Here is a 22,688-nt window from a genome sequence, read left to right as displayed (position 1 = left end):
GTATGGCAGACCATGTGTGTGTGTTTGTGTTTGTTTTTGTCAAAATCATCAAACAAATGAGGAAAAACTGTGATTTTAATGAATGAATTCATATATTGTGTTGATGTTTTATTGTGTGAATAAACTGGAAGGTTTGACTATAAATCAAACTTTGAACAAAGTCTTTTCTTCTGTCTTCATTCCAGGATCTCACTCAAATCTGATGCAGAAAATATGAAACTAATCTGAGAGAATAACTGAAGCAGTTTTCCTCCTGAAGCATCACAAAGTTCAGAGTTCATGTTTAGAGCAGAAGATTCAGCAGTCGCTCTGTGACCTTTCAACTTTCTTCACTAAAACAGCTTCATTACAGAGAAACAAGTCACATTTTCTTCATGTTCTTAAGTCCTTTCAGATGTTTTTAATGGTCCTTGAATGCAGCATCAGTGTCGCAGATTTAAAAGGTCACTTTCTGTTGTGTTCAAAGATTTCCTTCAGATATGGTCTTTAATCAGTAAAGCCAGTGATACAGCAGTGTCATTAGCTGTGTTATTGGCACCAGGCTGTGTTTATGTATGTATTTAATTCTGTCTGAGGATGTCTCCAGCATGAAATGTTTACAATTTTATTATTTATTTATTTCTAGCAAAGCGAGACTTTACTGATTAAAGACATATAATCAGACATATTACTGTTACTTTCTGAAAAAGACTCACATAAAGCAGATTTATCACAAGCAAACATCAAGACACATCCTTCATGGCTTAAAGTTGCAGTGGGACTCTTTCGCCATCTGGTGGTTGTAACAGTTATGACAACTGTTCCTGCATATATGTCCCTCCTCAGTGTGAAGAAGACTGGACTCCAAGCTGCTCCTGCTGATCACTGCGTGTTCCTCCTGTGTCTAAAATCTATTTCCATTATGAATCAGGAAACTGTTTGCACCAATCATAAAGGCAATAAAATACGTCACACACTAAGAAATAACAAAAAGGAATTGTGGATTTCAAGGAGATTTTTCCCTCGTTTTTTGAAATCATAAGAATACAAACTAATGCAAGACTGTCATGTTTTCATAAGTTTGTAGAGACACTGTTCTGTTGTATTCTAGGACATCAGTCACTTTTGAAATGCATGCTACTCCTCCTCCTCCTCCTCATCATCATCATCATCATCATCATCAGCACCCATGACCTCCTTTTAGTCTTTGTTTTGTTATTTTTCAGAGTTCAGGAGACGTTCTTATGGGATTTCCACAGTGTACAAGTACTGTTTAGACCCTTTACCTAAAAGAAAAGAGTAAAGTACAAAGTAGATTTACTCACTGCAGGAAAATAATGCCTCAATCTGATATATTGTCTTATATGACAAACTGAAAGTGATGCATCAAAGTGTAAGCAGCATTTTCCTGTTACAGCTGGTCTAGATGGAACTGATCTGATCTCCTTTATGTACAGGTAGATATCCAGTGGGTTTGCTAAGGGTCACAGATGAGGGGCTGTGTGAGATGTTTAATCAACACGTTCTCACTCCCAACTCGTCAAATGTGTGACGCATGGTCAGGCTCCCTCTGCTTCACTTATCGACGTGCAGGGTCCTCTCATTGAATACTATGCTGCTCCCTTAACGTTGCTTATTGACGACAAGAGATTGCGCGGAAGAGCCTGTTGTCTGTATATTTATATATTTCCGAAATCACATTGTAGTGACGTATACTGAACACAATAAATTATATAATGTAAACAACTACCTGAAAAACATGTAGAACGATACTTTTGTATCGTTTATTGCATTTATGGAGGGAGTGATGTATGCTGGGTAATGGCACAGCTAGCGACTGGGTGACTTTATTCACCCGCTTCGGCTGTTATCAGTCCATACAATGGGCGTTATTAGCACAAATCAGTCCCATAGATATGGGCCATCTCCTGCTAGATTGTTCAGAAGGTTGTTATCATCCATCCAGATGGAGGATCACTAACAGGAGCGTGGGAAGACTCCAGAATCCACTCTGGCTGGAATCCGGTGGATGCAGCAGTGTTTACAGGTAAGACCATTTAAACGGACAGCATTTATAGAATGACTATTAAAAGTCAGCGAGTGTCAATAATGTTAATGTGGTTATGTTAGTAATACACCGAGTGCTAATATAACATCTTTAAGATGCATTTGTAGATATTATTACGTGTTTTACCGTCTTTATGGTGCTAGCTTAAAGTTACGGTGTAAACGTTAGCTTATATTGGAGTAAAGCTGTTACTGTTTAAACGATGTTAGCACAGAAATATTAGCTTCTGTCATGACGGATTAAGTTACTAGTTAGTAAAGTTTCCAGTAAAGTGTTTAATCGCAGCCACAGATTGACAGCAAATATCTCGATTAGCTTCAGTGCATCTGTAATAAATATGTGCAAGTTTCAGTGCTTCGTTTAAACTGTATGATACTTATACTGACCCAGGGTCAGTGTAAAATACAATCCTAGCTGGGTGAACAAAGCCTGGCTCCTTTAATCCTGCATGACTAACCTCAGGATGCAGGTTATTATTACTCTTTCCTGCTGGCACACCTGTCACACCTGAGAGTCAGCTAGAAACGTACAGTGACGTGGACATCATGCAAAGACTGCCAGACTCTGTAATACTGTAAATGATCAGTGACTCAGGTTAACACTAAACTTTAAACAGTCCCTCTGTGTCTCTGTGCGCTGAACATTTAGGATTGAGTCAGGCTGCATCAGCTGAAGCTGTTATTTGTATATATCGGTATTTTTTTAAATTCAGGTGTGGGGAAAATACATAAGACTGCAGTGAAGCGATGCACCAGATTAATCCCTGGCCAAAGGTATCGCACTTAAATCAGAGTACTGATCCAGCCACATCAGCCTTTTGTGAGGTCTGTTTAAAGTAGACTTAAAATGAACTGCAGGTTCCTCAGAGGTGGACTGTGAGCACAGAAACACATGTTCATACATACAGCTGCAGCAAACTTACATTAATTTTAAATAGATTTGTTACTCTGATGTCTGTCTCTGTGTTAGTCCTCTGACAGACTGGTGACCTGTCCAGGTGTGCTCTACCTATGACTACTGGGACAGGCTCTAGCCTCTGTAATAGAAATGTTCTGTTATTCTCATTTAAAGTTTTTAAGTGCTTATGCATATGCTTAGTGACACTGTTATAGACTGTTCAGTGAAAGTTTCTAAAACTAGATGAACTTACTTCAGCAGTTTGAGAAAACAACTCCCTTTACAGGTGCTGATAAGGCCAAGGGCACAAAACAGCGTAACCATTGATCCGTTAGGTTTCATAACGAGACACGTGAAGTGTGGTAGGATCAGTTTGTAACTTCCTTGGAATGCATAAAGGAGTAGGAGCACCACTTCTGTGGCAGCGCTGACATGACTGAACTGTGATGTTTGATGTGTGTTGGCTCTCCTGCGCGCAGTAATAAATAGCTTGATCACAGCTCTTTCTGTGTTGCAGACTTTATTTAAAAAATTCCACGACACCCCCCACCCTCCCACTGTGAACCTGAATTGAATATTCAGAAGACATTTGTTTAAATAGTTCTAGAAATCTGAGCTGTTGGTGTGTCCTTGGATTGTGTGGTAATAATATTAGAGCTGACAATCTTTCTTACTGAATCTCTACTATGAGTCATGTTACCTGAGATTAATTCTATGTTTACCTGTCAGCCTGGACAAATGTGCTGTGTGAAGGAAATGAAATGAAATCAGATCTGAACTGCGTGCATTTAAGGAACCTGTTCATATTTAATTGAAATATGAACCAGTGTTTTTATTGCTGATTCCAAGAGAGTCTTTGTGGAAATCCTGTTTGGCTTTTTGTTATTTTAATTCTCTTTTCCATTTTCCAGAACAGTTCTCCACAGTCGCTGTCCACATGGGTCAGTGGGACCAAGAAGCACTCTGCTAATGTGTGGACTCTGACCAGCAACATCCAGCAAGACCCAGACAGCGTTTTCTATCTCCCAGCTGGAGTTTTTTGTTTGTCTGTGACTGGAGAGTCAGATTTTTGTTGAGCTTCACACTTGCAGAGGTAAGTCAGTTTGCAGAGATCCCTCCCACCCTGGCTTTTATGTGCTAGATTTCTTATCTGAAACAGTAATATTTCAGTGACTGCTGCTTATACCACAGGTTAATACACTCTACTGATCCCTGATGGGAGAATCATCACCTCTGACAGCAAAGAAGCCTGGTGGATGTTTGTTTACAGTCTGATGATGGGACATCATGCTCTGCATCTTCAAAGTTTACCTCCTCATTATTATTCATACCCAGTAATGTGAAGTATGCTTATATCTACTATAACTGAACCAACCTGGTGCTCTTCATTTATGGAGGCTGTTGAGTCTGAATGTTGGATGTTGTGTATCTCGTGTTCTCTGGGCTTTGTTGTCCTCAGTCTTTTTGCAGGATCAGAAAACAAAACCAGGAGGCGTGTAAATGTTTCTTCTCCATGATGTTTCTTCAAATGTTTCTTCTGGATGATGATAAGACCGTGACACGGGATGCCACCTTTGGTCTTGTGATGAAGCAAAGCTCAGGAAGAAGTGTGATTAAATGGTACCCACATGTGTGCTGCTGAGAAGGATGTACAGGGGCACCTGCAGCCAAATCCAAGCCTCAGGTTAGTTGTAGTTGCAGAACGCTATAGGACTGAGACAGCTGAGGCATCAAATGTTTGATTAAACTGATGAAAAATAAAATTATCACTTCTTAAAATCTGTAGCAACTTCAAGTCTGTCAGCGTGCTGAGCATGCTCAGAATGTGACAATATATTTTTGTTCAATATTTAATTTCTTTCAGTTGCAATTGTTAAATGAAAAAAAAAATGTATTCTTATAATTTAGCAAACTAATTTATCAAAATATATATATATACATATATCTGTATTAGTTTTAATAAATGAATTTGACACCTGAATTGAAAATACCGTATTGTATTCATACAGAATCAGTATCATTGTTTGTCTGTTCACTGATTGTTGAAACTAAGAGCTAGTTTGATCTGTTTAGATCTAAAGTATTCAAAGTTGAGCTCTAATGGTTCTTCACCCCTGTGTGTGTGATATGTGATTTCCTACATGCTGGCAGAGCGGCAGTTTGTGCTCACAGATGGTGACGGTGTGGAGAGACGGTGGTGTTTCCTCAGAAGAACCAGCAGAGTCACAAAGGACACCAGTCCATCTCACCATCTCGACTTGCTGACTGATGCTCGTCTGCACTACACAGAGGAAATCAACTGACCGAGGTTTGTCCAGTGCAGTGTTATGAAATGTATATTTGTTTTATGCTTACAGATATGTTTTTCTTGACAGAGGCTCTGCAGAGTTTAGACAAAGCAGAGAAAATATGTGCTTTACATTTTACTGTGATTTACTGAGATATTTCTTGCCTGATGTTCAGCAGGAATGGAGAAATAGAATCAAAGGGAGATGTTTTTGCTGTTTTTGTAATGATGTAAGTAAATCTTGAATATTATATATTTGCTTGGTTATATTAGGAGTGTTTCTGAGTGAGGGAGAGAGGAGTCATCATCCAGGTAAAGTGACGTAGATCAGTGGATACACTTGTCTCCCCTTTAAAGGAGACGATCCAAGTCATCCTTAAATGTTAGTGCTTTCAAATACACAAACATTTTTAAAGGACAAAAATGAACATCCAACTTTGACTGTAATACAAAATAAATCTTTGCATGTGTGTTTTCAAACTCTCAGATGGGCAGCATATCAGTCTTGGACTGTGTAACCTGCCGGAGCAGCACTGGATGATCACCACACGTGAGCATGTTCCTGCAACATTCAGCATCTGATCTGTCATCTGTGTGCTTCTGCTTTTGGTAAGTAGAGTTACCCAACTACAGTAACTCTAAACACATGCCATCCATTTCCAATGGCCTGGTTACTTCCTGTCAGTTATTTTAGAAACCATGTGGTCACCTGACCTAACACTGTTTCTTCTTCTTCCCCTTAATGTTGAAGTGTCAAACAGCTGGAGAGGAAACTCCACCAGTGTACTGGGATGTTTCAGCAACACGTGCCAGATGCTGTTCCTTCATGGTGACATCATCAGAGACAGCCCCGCCCACCTCAGGACCTCGCCATTGATCATGATGATTATAATGATGACAGCGAGCGGAACTAAGACTGTAAAAATCCACGACCAGAATGTTTCGATGTTTTCTAATTATTAATGAATACTGAGTTTTTGTCTCTCTCTTTTTTTTCCTCATTTGTTACTAACAAAGTTCACCAAACTCACACAGTTTACATTCTGTATGTTTCCATCAAGCTTTATTTTCTTAGAAATCATCGTTTTTCTCCTTTTCTCTTTTTCTCTTTTGTAATTGATGATAATACAGTGAATATACTTTTATTGCGTCACACATTGCTTTAAGTTTTTCAGAGTCCAGTTATTTTTTACTGCTGTTTGAATTCTCTGTATGTTTGACCCTGTAGACTGTTTGATGGACTGCTTGTCTTCCTGTTTGTAACCGCCGCCTGTTTTTGACTAAAGATTTGGATTTCTGACTTTAACACAGCCTCTGCGTGTCCTCCCTTTGTGTCCTCTTCCTCTGTGAATGTGTTGCATGTGTCACAGATTCATTTTATTAACAGCTTTCCCACAGTGAGTTGCATCAGCATTCATTCACAGCACATTTCAGAAGGATTCAGATTAATACAGTGATCTTATAGTCAGAATTATCCTGACAGAGTGCCATTGTAAATTATCTTTCATCAGGTAAATTTTAAAGTTCAGTATTTCAAAGCAGGAGTTATGAGGAATCATATTGGAATTAGGACTGTAACAATATGTACTTACAAAGTCTAATTTTTTTAATTATGCTAGAATATTGGAAGGCAATCAACTTTTAGTGTTTTCCGCATATTAATTATTCTGAAATAGAGACGGTGAGCCTAACTGTACAGAAGCACACTAAACAACTGACAATCTAACAGACATCATTGGCCCGAGCCGTCATGCACAGTGAGTCTGATCCTTTGCTGTGAGAGTCTGACAAGCATGTTTCTGGTCAGTTTGGAAGAAATAATATCACAATGTTGATCTTTTTTCAACATTCCTTCTCTTTTACAACATAAACTGTGATCAAAGCTACTTATGTTCACAGCATGTAATAATACTGACAGTCCAGGGCATTGTGGTCTGTTGAGCTAGGGTTAGGGTTAGCAACTCAGACATATGTAATCAATATTAAACGTCTCTGACGTGGGCCACTGTCCGCAGTGTTGGGAAATCCATACCAGGCTGGAACGAGTCAAGGTAGGTGAGCATCCACGAGAAGACACAGCAGATGCATCCTACTAATACTGACAGGACCAGGAGACTCCAGAAACCGAGCATCTTCTCTTCAGTGCCATCCTCTCCTGTCACCCTCTCTGCCCGCAGCTCTTTGAGTATGGGGTAGATAAGGGCGCAGAGAAACCCTTATTACTAATTTGTATTATAATTCAATTTTCATGAAATATTCATATTCAGTATCGGTCCTTTTAAATTATAACCACGTATCCACCCAGGCTCATGGTGGGGCAGGGCTCTGTCCTGGGATGCTTGAGCACAAGGTAATGTACACATGACCAGGTATCCAGTCTGTCAGAATTGTTTTCAATATTTGGTTCAAAAATATGAGTGAAAACAAAAATCCAACTAGGATTCTTGCATATGATGAATGAAGTCTGTCTTTGACTGTATTGTCCAGCTGATCCATCAAACCCCCAGCAGGTGAACCTTATGCATGACATAACACGGCAACAATGTAAAAAATTAAACAGCAACAGTCTAAATGTAAAGTGCATTCTAAAGTCCTCTTCAATAAATTATATGCAAAGAGTCATTCAGGACTGTAAAACGTGAACTACAGAACCCAGAGTCTTCATCGTTAAATCTCTGGTTGCTTCATTTTTCTATCCTATATCAGATACTTTAAAGGTTAGGTTAGGTAAAGTTGCACTGTCATTGTGAGGCAAAGTGCTTTATGTGTGTGTGTGCGTGTCATGAACGGCTATAAAAGGCCTATAATTAAAGAACAAAGCGGGGTTTGAGTTCGAGTTGCGGCAGACTGTCACTACTTCTAAATGGAACGCAGCCTTCCTACGGCGGACAGCTAATAACAGGAATCGGACGCGGTCCACCCAAGTCCACAGCAACCACCATAGCAACCGCCTAGCATGACCTTAAAAACATATTCTGTCTTCATAACTATCAAAAACGTGAAATGATTTGCAAAGTGTGAAAGTGTTACAGCTGTAGAGAGCTATGGCGGTATCTTTGGAAACTGTTTACATAGCTAATGATATACGATGTAACCATGGAGACAGTCAGTCACGTGAGCTAGCGGCGCACGTTTACTACAGTAAATAAGGTGATTGTGTGCACAGCGCGTCCACACGCTGCACAGGGTAAAGACATTACTTCAATATTGTTTTATATTGATATATATTTGCCTTCTGTTGACCATCACCTCAGGTTCACCATTACAGTTTCAGCATACAAATGCACACTGTCTAAATATGAACACATTCAAAAAACAAAATCATGTCTCAGAAATAAGCACAGCTGTTCATGTTTGTCATTATAGTTTTATTTGTAAGAAAATTATGAACTTCATATTGTGCATCAAATAAAAGAACATTTCACAACTCTGAGTCAACAGAAACAGGTAACAGAAATGTCTCTAATGTAGACATGTACAGTGTAGTGTAAGCATTAAAAGATCATAAAGGAAACACTAACATTTATGTGAAACTAATTGTAATAAAAAATGAACAGGTGCTTTATAGATTTAAAAGAAAGAATCTGAAAACAACACTTTTTTGGTCTAAGTGATCAAAGTAGAAAACAGAACTGATGTTCAAGAACAAACCGTAGCTGCACTAATATTACACATCTCCATTGTTGTGGTGAACAGACATGTTGCTTTTAAAACCACATGCAGTGTGTGACCATGACTGTTCATTGAGACCATGAACGCCACCTCGCTGAAGCAGTCTTCTTCTTCTTCTCATTAAAATAGAAGCAGAAGGAGCTCGAGCTGCTTTGATCTACTGAAAGGAAAAAGCAGAACATCTGAGCTGAAACCAGTCAGCTGAAATCTTTAAGACAGGAACAATCATTCAATGCAGTGTCTCAGGTGGCTTAGCCTGTTACAACTGTTGATACAAGCTAAATACGGTTAACACACAGTGTCAGGGAACTCCAGTGTGGGAACTAGTGGCTTTAGGTTTGTAGTCATTTAACTTTCATCCATTCATTCCTTTAATTCAGGAGGAAGAAATGCCAGGTTGGTGCAGGCTGGTTACATGCATTTGGTCCCATGCTGTCTTTAACTAAATGACTTGGTTCATTTTATGGCTGGGCTGTATGTGGGGTTATATCATGTTATTTGGGCAGGAGTACCTGTCCCCTGTTAGACTTAGAAAGTTTCTCCATAAGTAGAGTTTCTAACTCTTCTAGCACATCTGTGGCTGACAGCTTTTTGGTGGCTCTTTTTACCCCACACTGGTTGTGAGTGTGTAAATAGCCCCACTAGTTCTTTTGGGTTGCAGTTAACTTGGGAGGAAGGGGTGGGTCTGCCATGACTAGATGAATAACAATTATCTGGGATACATAAATTTCATAATGCATGCATATATCTCTATAAACCTGGCCTGAGTGCTGCCATTTTTTTACATTCAGTTATTTCTCTTAGAAATGTTGGAACTAAATAATGAATGTGTTCCAGTTAAATGCAAACACTGGTCAGTGTAAATGGCTCATTGGGACACAGAAACCTTTAAATTAAACCTGATATCTAGTGTCAAACAATATCAAAGCTGTAGAAGATGTTTACAGTCAGGATTTATAAAACTATGATTGTAAATAAATTCAAACAAGTGAGCTTTTCTCTTTGTGCTGAATATCAACACTGTGATTTCTTAGACTGTAAGCTTTACTTTAGCACAACCAGTTGTAGAAGCCGTCACTCCAAATGTCTTTTGATAACAAGAAAAAAATACCTATAGAGTACACGGCCTGAAGTTCTTCTCCGACATCTTCTGCCATCAGCTTTGTCTGCTGGTTTGAAGACAATAAACCACAAAAAAGATGATTTAGTCACTTTGTCTGTGTCATGCCGCTCGAATGTGTCGTGTAACGATGTTGAATAGCCGTCGTTATCCCTCTGCTGTGTCAGTAGGATTGTACTGTACAGCATCTCATTGATATGTGAGGAATGCTAATGTAACACGATAACAGACTTACATCATTAAAATATAAAGGGCAGGAGATATTTAGATATTTTTTATATTTATATTACATTTTATAGCTGACGGATATTACTAAATAGATAGAATTTACTATATAGCTGGATGAACATGAAAAATATGTCTATAATAACAAATGACCATGAGAGCCAGTAGAATTAATTCAACTGGACACTCAAAAGACGTCCTTAAATGCTCTTTAAGTGGCAGAACAGATGAACAAACAGTTAATCGCTTACTTGAGATGAAATCTGCTCAGCTACTTGGAAAACAGCTTCTAACTGGTTCCTCCTTTAACAGGATGACTGCTCAGGGGTAAGGCCATCATGCAATCCAGCAACCTTTATGGTTCTGCTTTGATTCACCAGGAACTATTAGGGAAACCGTCCAGCGCCTCCTGTGAAAGACACAGGGATAAACACAAACATTTATTAACATGTTCCACAGTCTTCCAGTTTGATTTTCTCATCCTGTGGACAACAACATACAGGGATGCAGGTTTATTGTTAACGTTTGTAAGGTTTATTTAGTGAACATATCCAGCTGCAGCTCCACTGTGATCCTGAACTGGATAAGCACTTAAGAAAATGTGTCAATAAATGGACAAACATCAACTTACTATATTTATCCAAACAGACTGGACCAATAATGCTTCACTGAGTTAGAGACTTTAACAGTCTCTTCTATGTAAGAATGTCTCGTGCTGATAGACCTGCAAACTTGACAACAAAGGTTTTTCAGACTGCATGTAGCTGTCCTCTATGTCAGCTAACACATTTACATTTATGTCACACTTATTTGTGCTTTCCCATTTTATAATTATTACTTACATTTTGATTAGATACCTTGAGTTTGTAAATGATCAGATTACATAATTGGAATACAATGTATCCAATTCAGGGTTGCGGGAGGATGAAGCCTATCCCAGCTGATACAGGACAAAGACAGGACAGGCTGCCAGTTTATTGCAGGGCTAACACAATATGTGTAACAGAAAATCCACTTAAATGTTTGATATTTCTTATAATAATCATAATTATGACTATTATTTAAAGGTTTCTTCATAAATACATTTTGATTTTTTATAAATCAAACTAAAATATAAACACGAGCTGTTTCAGATTCTGACCTCTGACCTCAGTGACCTGGCTGTGTCCACACTGCAGCTCCCTCTTGGAAGTACGTCTGCTTCTTGTCTTCCCCCAGTGTTGACCGCCTGCCCTTGATATCACGTACTGTAACTGAAGAACAAAAAAGGACAAACACTTGCCTTCATTTAAGAAGTACATTCATACAGAGATAATCTATGGAAACACACTAGTTCACCCTTTTGGGAGGAATCAGTTCCTGTGAAACATTTCTGTAAATGAACATCATGTGGAGAATGAAGGAAACGAGTTCTTCAGGTGACTCAGCAGTCCCACACTGACAAATGAAATCTAGTTAAACTATTAAGCATATTTGCTCTTCTGAAATCTGTGTTAAACAACAACAAACATAAATTAGTAACAAAAATACAGCTGAGTAGAGGCTTTACAAACCACCAGCAGCCATAATGCTAAATTTTAATCTTCAAATGTTTCTGAGCCGTCTTCAACCTGCTTTTAACACATTAAAGTCCCAATAAATAAAGTCAATGCAGCCTGACTCAATCCTAAATGTTCAGCACACAGAGACACAGAGGGACTGTTTAAAGTTTAGTGTTAACCTGAGTCACTGATCATTTACAGTATTACAGAGTCTGTCAGTCTTTGCATGATGTCCACGTCACTGTACGTTTCTAGCTGACTCTCAGGTGTGACAGGTGTGCCGGCAGGAAAGAGTAATAATAACCTGCATCCTGAGGTTTGTCATGCAGGATTAAAGGAGCCAGGCTTTGTTCACCCAGCTAGGATTGTATTTTACACTGACCCTGGGTCAGTATAAGTATCATACAGTTTAAACGAAGCACTGAAACTTGCACATATTTATTACAGATGCACTGAAGCTAATCGAGATATTTGCTGTCAATCTATGGCTGCGATTAAACACTTTACTGGAAACTTTACTAACTAGTAACTTAATCCGTTATGACAGAAGGTAATATTTCTGTGCTAACATAGTTTAAACAGTAACAGCTTTACTCCAATATAAGCTAACGTTTACGCCGTAACTTTAAGCTAGCACCATAAAGACGGTAAAACACGTAATAATATCTACAAATGCATCTTAAAGCTGTTATATTAGCACTCGGTGTATTACTAACATAACCACATTAACATTATTGACACTCTCTGACTTTTAATAGTCATTCTATAAATGTTGTCCGTTTACACCTCCCGAAGAATTTTGTCTGGGCTCTTATCTCACTTTTTTATTTCAAACAATCAACAGAAAATTTCACAGACATAGTTTTATGTAAGGTTTTTAAGGCTGTGCTGTTATTTTTTAAGTAACATGAGCCCAGCAGCAGCAGCAACGCTAGGCTAACACTAACTAGCTAGCAAGATTATAATCCTGGTGCTAAACTAAGAGAAGCCACAAAATCAGTTTGAATAAGAGTAAACATTTACTCACCAAGTCAGTGTATCAGGTAAAGATCCACAGCAATGACAATAATATCTTGAGCTGAGGCTTCTCCAGGTTTGCTCAACATATTCCATAACAAATGCTGGCACCGTGAACATGCGGACTGATCCGAGAGGGAGGAGGACGGTAGTGACGTGGCATTTTCAAAACACATCTTTCATCCTTCCGCCCTCTGAAGCAAAACTTCCAGCTTAGTTAGTTTTTCTAAGTTAAGACAAGTGAAATAAATTGAGTTTGTCAGCATTTTTGCATAAAAAGTACTGGTAAGTTATTTAAACGGAGTTCTAATAAGAAATAGTTAAAAATTGAGTTGAGCCTATTTAATATTTAAAATGAAACACAATATTCCATTGTACAGTGTAGGTTTCCATGTGTAATTAGTGTGTAAGAATATTGCAGAAGAAGCTTAATGTGTACTTTGTAAAAACGATGAGAAAAAAAGCTGTCTGAAGAAGAAAAGATAAATGGCCTTTTTTTCAAGATTTCTCTCGGCCGGCCGTTTGGCCTATGACATGTGGCAGAAGGCTCTGGTGCAGAGCGCCGCCAGCTCGAACCCCTCACGAACTCATTGCCACGGCCCTCGCCTGGGGGGCAGGAGACGCATACTCGCGTTTCCTTTTTGCTTTTTTCCTGCTCTCGCCAAGTCCTTCGTCCGCTCTACATCTCTCTTATTACCTTTTATTACCCGAAGAAAATCACAATCAAGCTTACACTCATGCCTTTGCCTTTCACCACTTCAAAACTGCGCCTACTTCAATATTACCTTCATTCGCTCTCTTTGCTTTTCGCCTTCCTCACTACACTAAATGCCATTTTTTAATGCTGTGTACTCACTCTATGTCTCTTACATCATATTATTCCTCTCTCCTACAGCCTGCCTTACAATTACATAAGCCTGATTAAGTTTGCAAACTCAACTAGCCAATCACCTCATTCAACCACTTGTAATCACTTTTACCTAAGCTCGGGGCCAGAATCAGCCTCCAGAAACTGGAAAATGTGAAATGAATTTTAACATTTATCACTAATAATAATAATAATAACAATTTTAGGTTTTCTTGACATTTTAAAGAATCCCCCTTAGTTGCTATTCATACTACACCAAAGTCATTAGGTGACAGTTAAACAATTAAAGTTCCTGTTTTGTTTTTTTTCCACTAAATTTTTAATTTATTTCTTTTTCTTTCTTTTTTTTATAGTGGAATCATTGAAAAATAGGAGATTATTTAATGAAAGTTAATGAAAGACTTTATATTTTATAATTACAGGACAGTCTGGGGAATCAACTAAAAGAACTTGTCTGTAATTTTACACATTAATCGTGCAGCTTCACATGTCCGGCCCACTTATGATCATAGTTACCTGTAAGTGGCCCACAGTGTAAAATGAGTTTGTCTTATAGATTCTGTGACATGATTAGTAATACTCAGTAACATCCATCAACCTCGGGTTTCACTGGGCAAAAGGCAGCGTTCACCCTGCACAGGGTTAACACACAGTGACAGAATAGAAACAATAGAATAGAAAATATTTGACACAGAGCACTATGGTTACTGGTTTTGTCTCACCTTCCTTGACTGAAAATAGGAGGCCTGGTGCTCTGGCTCTGCAGGGATGACATGAAACATTGAACAGACTGCACCCCGGCAGCTTTGGAAACTCCTGTTTTGGATGGTTTGACACATGAAGAAGAAGCTTCTGCATGCATGGACACTGGAGGCACCAGCCTGAGGTTTGATAACACAAGACCATCATTCTGCCCTAGAAACAGGAAGATAATCTGAAGTTACCTTCAGGTGCTTTTAAGAGACTCTTCAAGTGGAATCTGAAAACTGAACTTTACAGAATACCTTTCAATGAAAAAGGTGAATGTCTGACTGTCATGCTCCTGGGAATTTGACCCAGGTTTTTGAGTATGTTGGACATTTTATTCATTCTTCAGAATTATGAAATAGTTATGTTCAGGTTTTGAGAGCCTCTGAGTTTTGTTGCTTATGTTTCTAGGTTTTGGTTCTTGTTTCTGTTCATGTTTGTCCCCTTTTCATGTCTAGTCTGTATTTGTCTCATCTTTGTGTTGTCTTTAGTCTCTCCTGTTGTCGTCTCTCTGTCTCTCTATCATCTGTGTTTTGTCCTTTTGTCTCCAGGTCTGTTTATTCCCCAGTATCAAGCTTACATGTCTGAGTCTCAGTGTGCATCACTTGCTGCTTTATTTTGTTCGTTTTTTGTCTCCTATAGCTGAGCCACATTTAGTAATGCCAACATATTAAACGAACAATATTTGTCTCTTATATATGATACATCTATATATACACTGTCAAAGATACTTGTCTTTGAGTGAAGATTTAAGGTGATAGGAAATATAAATAAATGCAACTTGAATCTTTACTGAAGCTCAGTATTTGACACAGAGTTCAAACTCACTGCTGTAATAACTAATAATGATTAATATGATAACTTTAATATTGGCCATATTATATTTACATTACCAAAGTGAGATGACTTTAGTCTCATGAACAACATTAGCTAATTGTTATTTACTAGCTAATCTTAAAATGACTGTTCAGTACAGAAATGAAGCCCAACAATCATGTTTTACAGTCCTGTGGTCTCAGCCTCAGATACTTATTAAATCACACAGAGCTCATGTAGAAACAAATGAACAAAATATGTTCTCCTTCATTTCTGTCAAACAAAGCTGTATGAAACGTTTCCAGCGGTTTGTATCATGGTTGCTAGGCAACCTGGGCAGCGCGACGGAGGCTAGACCGTCCCATTTCACAAGCCTACAAGCCTCGCACTTCCGGCCTTAGTGGTCTTTGAGTGCGCGGCCCTTGAGGACCGTTAAGGCTGCGTACTTTAAGGCTGCAGACCCTGAATTGGGATACAGCCCTTGTCATGAGCTCACCCTTGCTGTGTGTCTTGTCTGTGTTGTAGTCTAGCTTCCTAGTGAAGTTCTTTGTACTATGGTTGCCTGCAAGTCCAGCAATAAAGCTGCCTTTTAGGTTCACTTCTGCATCTGAGTATCTGCATATTGGGTTTATGCCTCTGTCTGCTGCACAGCACATCATGACCAAGACAGGGTTAAATTATTGAAACTGTTCCCTGCTGTTGGTGGAGGTTTTGTCCACAATATGGAGTTACTGAAGGTCACAAAACATACTTTCATAAAACAAAAACATGTAAAAATAGATTAAATATTTCACTGACACTTGAGAGTAGCAATACACCTTAAAAGTGTCGATTCACTTTTAGACACTGATTAACAGAAGAGACGTGTAAAGACTTTTGGGAGATTTTTGAGAAATGAGAATTTGTGAAACCTGTTTGCTGTGGGGAATGTTTCTCAGGTGGTAAATTGGATGAATATTTGGCTTTGCCCTCAGAAACAGTTTTATTGCCAAAAAATGTTCAACTTACCAAAGAATTTCTCCTGAGTTTTCTATTGAAATATATAAAATAGGAGAATTTGCAAAATAACAGAAAAATGTTGAAGTTCAATGTGAAAACAAAAATGTCAAAGTGAAAAAAACGCAGTTCTCTGTCCTTGCAGTGAGTTTCCATCTTTAGCAAACTGTTATTAATCTGTATTTAAGTTCATTTTGTCTGAGGATCTCCTCACCATGAAATAATCATTCGATCAGGAGCTGTGTCTCAGGTCGGACTAGAGGTTTGTTTTGATTCTGTTTTATTACTTACAAACTAATATCGCCATCTGGTGGTTATACAGTTTATGACAAAAGTTAATGCTTGTCCCCATTTAAAGACTGCTTCCAAAAGAGGACTGAACCAAGGGCGTAGATTTGGTTTTGGCATTGGTGGGGACGGATGATTCAACCATCGAACCCTGCCTTGTTTCTTTTTTTTTTTTTCCTTTTTGTCTTTGCTTCTTGATAAATAAAAAAAGGAGAAATATACTTGCCTACATATGCTATTCTGCATGCTTTTAAACCACTTAAAATTACAATTCATAGTTTTATATGTGAATTAGATAATGTTAAATTACTATTAAACAAATGACTGACTAAGTATTTCAGGCTTTAGTTTACTTCAGTCATATTCCATATAAATCAGGTTTCATACAAAAATAAAAATAGCTTCAAATACAGTCATGACAATAAAAGAAAATGACTTTAAGAAATTAACAACATTAGTTCAGTTATATTACACCAACATCTCTGATACATTAGCACTAAGGGAACACTGAATGACCTGCTGGGTTTTGTCCATAAAAGTACTCGTCTAAGATTACCACAAAGTAAAAGATCTCTCAGCAAAATTATGCAACATTTTAGGCACTATTGCCCCGATCAAATCAGTGAGCTGGGATGTTTTATTCTAAACATGAACTACTGTTACAGCAACAGACATGGACTACTGGTGACCCACACAACAACTCAATGTCCACTATGTGAAGCAGCCAAACACATGCCTGCTCCTCTCATTAACTGAGATAAACTGCTGGCATATTTGTTTTACATCTATACTGTCCAGTCTCTCCTGGTGGACACACAGCAGCATTGTTTAATCTCATTTGAGTCATTGTTGACCTTAGCCATCTTTTTAGTCTTCTGAGAGCACTGAAGCTTCTTTCAGCCTCAGTACATGAGTTTTATCCTCAGATTAAAATTATTATTCTGTGCTTGACGTCAGTAATGTTTGTAGGGTGAGTGCATTTTTACAACAATTTGTGCAAACTGCACTACAAGGTGGAATATTTGCAAAATCCTGGCTACCTCGTGATATTTTGTCTCAAAAATTAACGCTATGAATATGTCAGTACCATTAGGATAAAATTATTGTGTCACCAACATTTTAACGTTAGACATATAATTTTAACAGCCTCTGTAAACTAATATCCTGGCTCGCTCGAGGCTCCGTTTTCTCTGACAGTTTCAATCAAAATTAGAAATGCTGCTCTGAGACTGAGAGAACTGATAGTGCTGCCTGCTGTGCAGTTAGTTTACAAAACACGTTATTCATGGTTACATACAATTTTAGACTGATGTGGGCCAAAGCCTAGCATAGCCTGTAACGTTATTGTGTCGAAGCTCCGAATCGTGCGTCGGGTAATCTCGGGGGCGTTTTTCTGAAGCGCTATCGAGGCTTGCTTTGATTACGTATGCAGTGACGTTCGAGGCCTCGCGGGCAGTCCGTACCACGTGACTGATTCAGGGACTGGTTCACCGGTTCGCGCCAAATTCGAAATAAAATGGGCAGAAAAACACAGCTGATTCCCCCATCACATTGTGTTGTGGAATTGGATTACGTACGTGTTACATAGTTACTTGAGCATTTCTTCTTCGATGGAACCAGGAAGGAAGAGATTTTTTATTTTATTTTATCTCTCCTAATAAAGTATGCACACAGTAATAAATATCACAAATGATAAGCACCATAATATAAATAAACAACACTACAGATCCTATAATCTGATTTCTGTCTTTTAGTTTATTAAAAAGTGAAGCGCCAAATACTAGTTTGTGTCATTATCCAGATGTACATAAGCATGATTACACAGGTACTAGCGGGTTTTGATTATCGATTAAAATCGATTCTAGCTTGGATAACGTGATATCGATTCATTGAAATCCTGAATCGATTTTTAATATAAATATTACTACATTTCAACCACCACCAAACAGCTAAAACAGTAAATGAGAGCAGGTACACCGATTCTGCACAAAGACGTAAACACAAAGCGCTGACGGCTCACAATCAGTGAGATGTCGCCTTTCTCACCAGACAGCACGGTCGGGGCTGAAAGCCGACAGCTCACTGATTCTAATCTAAGGCATCTGCTGTGATGCTTACACATTAGATAAAGTCTCGAAAGTGTCAGCTTTCTTTTTATAGTTATAAAAATATGCAAATGTACTGATCTATGATCTGAATTATACTATTGACTGACTGTCTGAGGCTAACAGTTACACAATCATACCAAAACTCTGTCCTGATAGTTTCCACTTTCTCTTTTGTATCAGACATACTGAGACAATATTCGGGATAAATAACCATAAAAACAATTTATTTATTCAGTTTAGAGGTTTACACATCACATCATTATAATCATTGAGCCCGTTTCACTTGAATCGTCCACTTGATGGCGCAGTAGAGCAAATGAATCATCACAATGCTTCGAACCATGAGTCGACCAGTTGGATGGAAAGCTTCATTTCATCACGAGGCTTCATCTCACCATCACTACATTTTATGAGTGAGCTTGACTTTAAGTGACTTACAGGTTTCTTTGAAAAATACTTTCTTATATCCAGGTTCTTCCTTGTTGCTGCCGTCCTCCTCTCCTCCTCGCAGCGCAGGCTTGCCGCTGCTAAAACTAAACAGAGCTCCAATCACATTGACCATATTTGTCACGTGACGTAGGACTCCAGTAGAGAACGTAATTTAACTCTTTCTGCACCGCTGGGTGAATGAGACGCTGACAGATCGTTTTTTTTTCTTTCTATCGGGTTTGTTTTTCTTTCTAATTATTGGTGGGGACAATTCAATAATCGCTGGATATTGGTGGGTCCCTTCCGTCCATGCCAAATCTACGCCCTTGGACTGAACAGTCGTTTAGCTTCTAGTTTAATCGGCTTTGCTGTGTAATCTTTGCTGCCAACAGTGTAGTGAAACATTTAAGCTGTACATGAAAGTTAATGGGTAATTATGATGATCTTTACCACAAAGATTTTAAATGAAAGAATAAACAAAGGGCATGAAAACTGATTCTTATGTCTACTGTGTATCTTCAGTGTGAATGTTGAGTTATATTTGAGTGTCTGCATTTAAAGCACATATTAATGTATTGTTTCAAAATCCATGTTGGTACACAGGAAAAATTACTAAAGAATGTAGAATTAGAACACTATCTGTATTTGTTTTTTAAATAGTTTTACATATATTTTACTATTTAAAAAAATAATCAAGCTTGCTGCCTGTCTTGTACAGTAATTTCATTTGAACATAGGTTTGATTTAGTGGAGTCAGTTGTTCCCATGCATCATTCTGTAAGTGTGAGAATGAACTAAGATTAGAAAATGTCAAAATATAAAGTGTGATTTATTTTTATTCATCACAGCATCCTAAACTTTGCTGAACTTTTTGAAATATAAAATGAACTCACTGAGTGTTGACTGTCACATTTCAAAGCACCAAGTAAAGAGAAACTATTAAACTTTAACTGGGTCAGACTTGTTACTGCATGTTGTAACCAAACATACCACACCCTGCATCATGTGATTGGCTCTTGGTCGTGCTGTAAGAATATTTCTTTAGTGCCTCCCTTCACAGACGTGTCTGTATCAGGATGGGTCTAAACAACATGGTGTAAATGCAGTTGCTGGTGAGCCTCATTTCCTGTAGGAGGTGAAAAAGAGCAGAGATCTGTTTCCCTTCAGAGCACAGAGGTTGTTTCTGTTCAGAGGAAGTGAAACTGTCTGACAGTCACTGAGAGACGGTGAAACGGCACAGCACATGAATCAAATGGATCAAACAAAAATCTGCTGTTCAGTCTGTTTGGATCTACTGAAGGATCCGGTGACTATTCCCTGTGGACACAGCTACTGCATGAACTGTATTAAAAGCTTCTGGGATGAAGAGGAAAAGAAGAAAATCTACAGCTGCCCTCAGTGCAGACAGACTTTCACAGCGAGGCCTGTCCTGGTGAAAAACACCATGTTAGCAGATTTAGTGGAGGAGCTGAAGAAGACTGGACTCCAAGCTGCTCCTGCTGATCACTGCTATCCTGGACCTGAAGATGTGGCCTGTGATGTCTGCACTGGGAGAAAAATGAAAGCCTTCAAGTCCTGTTTAGTCTGTTTGACATCTTACTGTGAGAAACACCTTCAGCCTCATTATGTAGCAGCTCAGTTAAAGAAACACAAGCTGGTGGAGCCCTCCAAGAAGCTCCAGGAGAACATCTGCTCTCGTCATGATGAGGTGATGAAGATGTTCTGCCGTACTGATCAGCAGAGTATCTGTTATCTCTGCTCTGTGGATGAACATAAAGGCCACGACACAGTCTCAGCTGCAGCAGAAAGGACTGAGAGGCAGAGAGAGCTGGAGGTGAGTCGACAAAACATCCAGCAGAGAATCCAGGACAGAGAGAAAGATGTGAAGCTGCTTCAACAGGAGGTGGAGGCCATCAATCAGTCTGCTGATCAAACAGTGGAGCACAGTGAGAAGATCTTCAATGAGCTGATCCATCTCATCCAGAAAAGAAGCTCTGATGTGAAGCAGCAGATCAGATCCCAGCAGGAAACTGAAGTGAGTCGAGTCAAAGAGCTTCAGGAGAAGCTGGAGCAGGAGATCACTGAGCTGAAGAGGAAAGATGCTGAGCTGAAGCAGCTCTCACACACAGAGGATCACATCCAGTTTCTACACAACTACCCCTCACTGTCAGCACTCAGTGAGTCTACAGACTCATCCAGCATCAATATCCGTCCTCTGAGCTACTTTGAGGATGTGACAGCAGCTGTGTCAGAGGTCAGAGATAAACTACAGGACATTCTGAGAGAGGAACGGACAAACATCTCACTGACAGTCACTGAAGTGGATGTTTCACTGTCACAACCAGAGCCAAAGACCAGAGCTGGATTCTTAAAATATTCACGTGAAATCACACTGGATCCAAACACAGCAAACAAACATCTGTTATTATCAGAGGGGAACAGAAAAGTAACATTTATGGAACAACAACAGTCTTATTCTGATCATCCAGACAGATTCACTGACTGGTTTCAGGTCCTGAGTAGAGAGAGTCTGACTGGACGTTGTTACTGGGAGGTGGAGTGGAGAGGGGAAGGAGTTGATGTAGCAGTTGCATATAAGAATATCAGCAGAAAAGGAGGTTATGAATGTGGTTTTGGACATAATGACAAATCTTGGTCATTATATTGTGACAACAACAGTTATACATTTCGGCACAACAACTTGGAAACTCCTGTCTCAGGTCCTTGTTCCTCCAGAGTAGGAGTGTACCTGGATCACAGAGCAGGTATTTTGTCCTTCTACAGCGTCTCTGAAACCATGACTCTCCTCCACAGAGTCCAGACCACATTCACTCAGCCGCTCTATGCTGGACTTTGTTTTAATTTTTATGGAGACACTGCTGAGTTGATTAAAGTGAAATAGACTGAAGTCTTTCATATTGTGGGTTTAAATCTGTATTTTAGTTTCATTTTATTTTCTCTCCATCATTTCTGCACAGAGATCAGCTGTCAGTCAAACATTATGGGTGGTACCTCCACATCTTCTAGTTGTTCTCTTGATGTTTCTGAGTTTTTAAAGGAGATCTTTCCTGTGACTGTTTATGGAGGCTATCACTGCTCATCATCATTTTGATTTACTAAAATATTTCTCCACATGAAAATGTAAACTTCTCTATCCTCTAAATGTTTCTGGAATATTTGTATTGAAAAATGTCGACATTTCTCTTTATGAGTATGGCAGACCATGTGTGTGTGTTTGTGTTTGTTTTTGTCAAAATCATCAAACAAATGAGGAAAAACTGTGATTTTAATGAATGAATTCATATATTGTGTTGATGTTTTATTGTGTGAATAAACTGGAAGGTTTGACTATAAATCAAACTTTGAACAAAGTCTTTTCTTCTGTCTTCATTCCAGGATCTCACTCAAATCTGATGCAGAAAATATGAAACTAATCTGAGAGAATAACTGAAGCAGTTTTCCTCCTGAAGCATCACAAAGTTCAGAGTTCATGTTTAGAGCAGAAGATTCAGCAGTCGCTCTGTGACCTTTCAACTTTCTTCACTAAAACAGCTTCATTACAGAGAAACAAGTCACATTTTCTTCATGTTCTTAAGACCTTTCAGATGTTTGTAATGGTCCTTGAATGCA

General features: G+C 38.8%; 1 protein-coding gene across 1 annotated transcript; it reads left to right on the top strand.

Moving 5' to 3' along the window:
- The first annotated feature begins 20,298 nt into the window (after nt 1–20,298).
- On the top strand, nt 20,299–22,250 carry LOC148097527 (tripartite motif-containing protein 16-like). The gene has a single exon (XM_087831233.1). The coding sequence runs from the start codon at nt 20,302–20,304 to the stop codon at nt 21,958–21,960; it is 1,659 nt and encodes a 552-aa protein (XP_087687359.1). The 5' UTR covers nt 20,299–20,301; the 3' UTR covers nt 21,961–22,250.
- The last annotated feature ends 438 nt before the right edge of the window (nt 22,251–22,688 follow it).

This window comes from Neolamprologus brichardi, chromosome 18 (assembly GCF_056152115.1).
Source record: "Neolamprologus brichardi isolate AB-2024 chromosome 18, ASM5615211v1, whole genome shotgun sequence".
NCBI lineage: Eukaryota > Metazoa > Chordata > Actinopteri > Cichliformes > Cichlidae > Neolamprologus > Neolamprologus brichardi.
The sequence above is the reverse complement of the archived record's forward strand: the minus strand, read 5'-3'. Positions and strand labels throughout refer to the sequence as shown.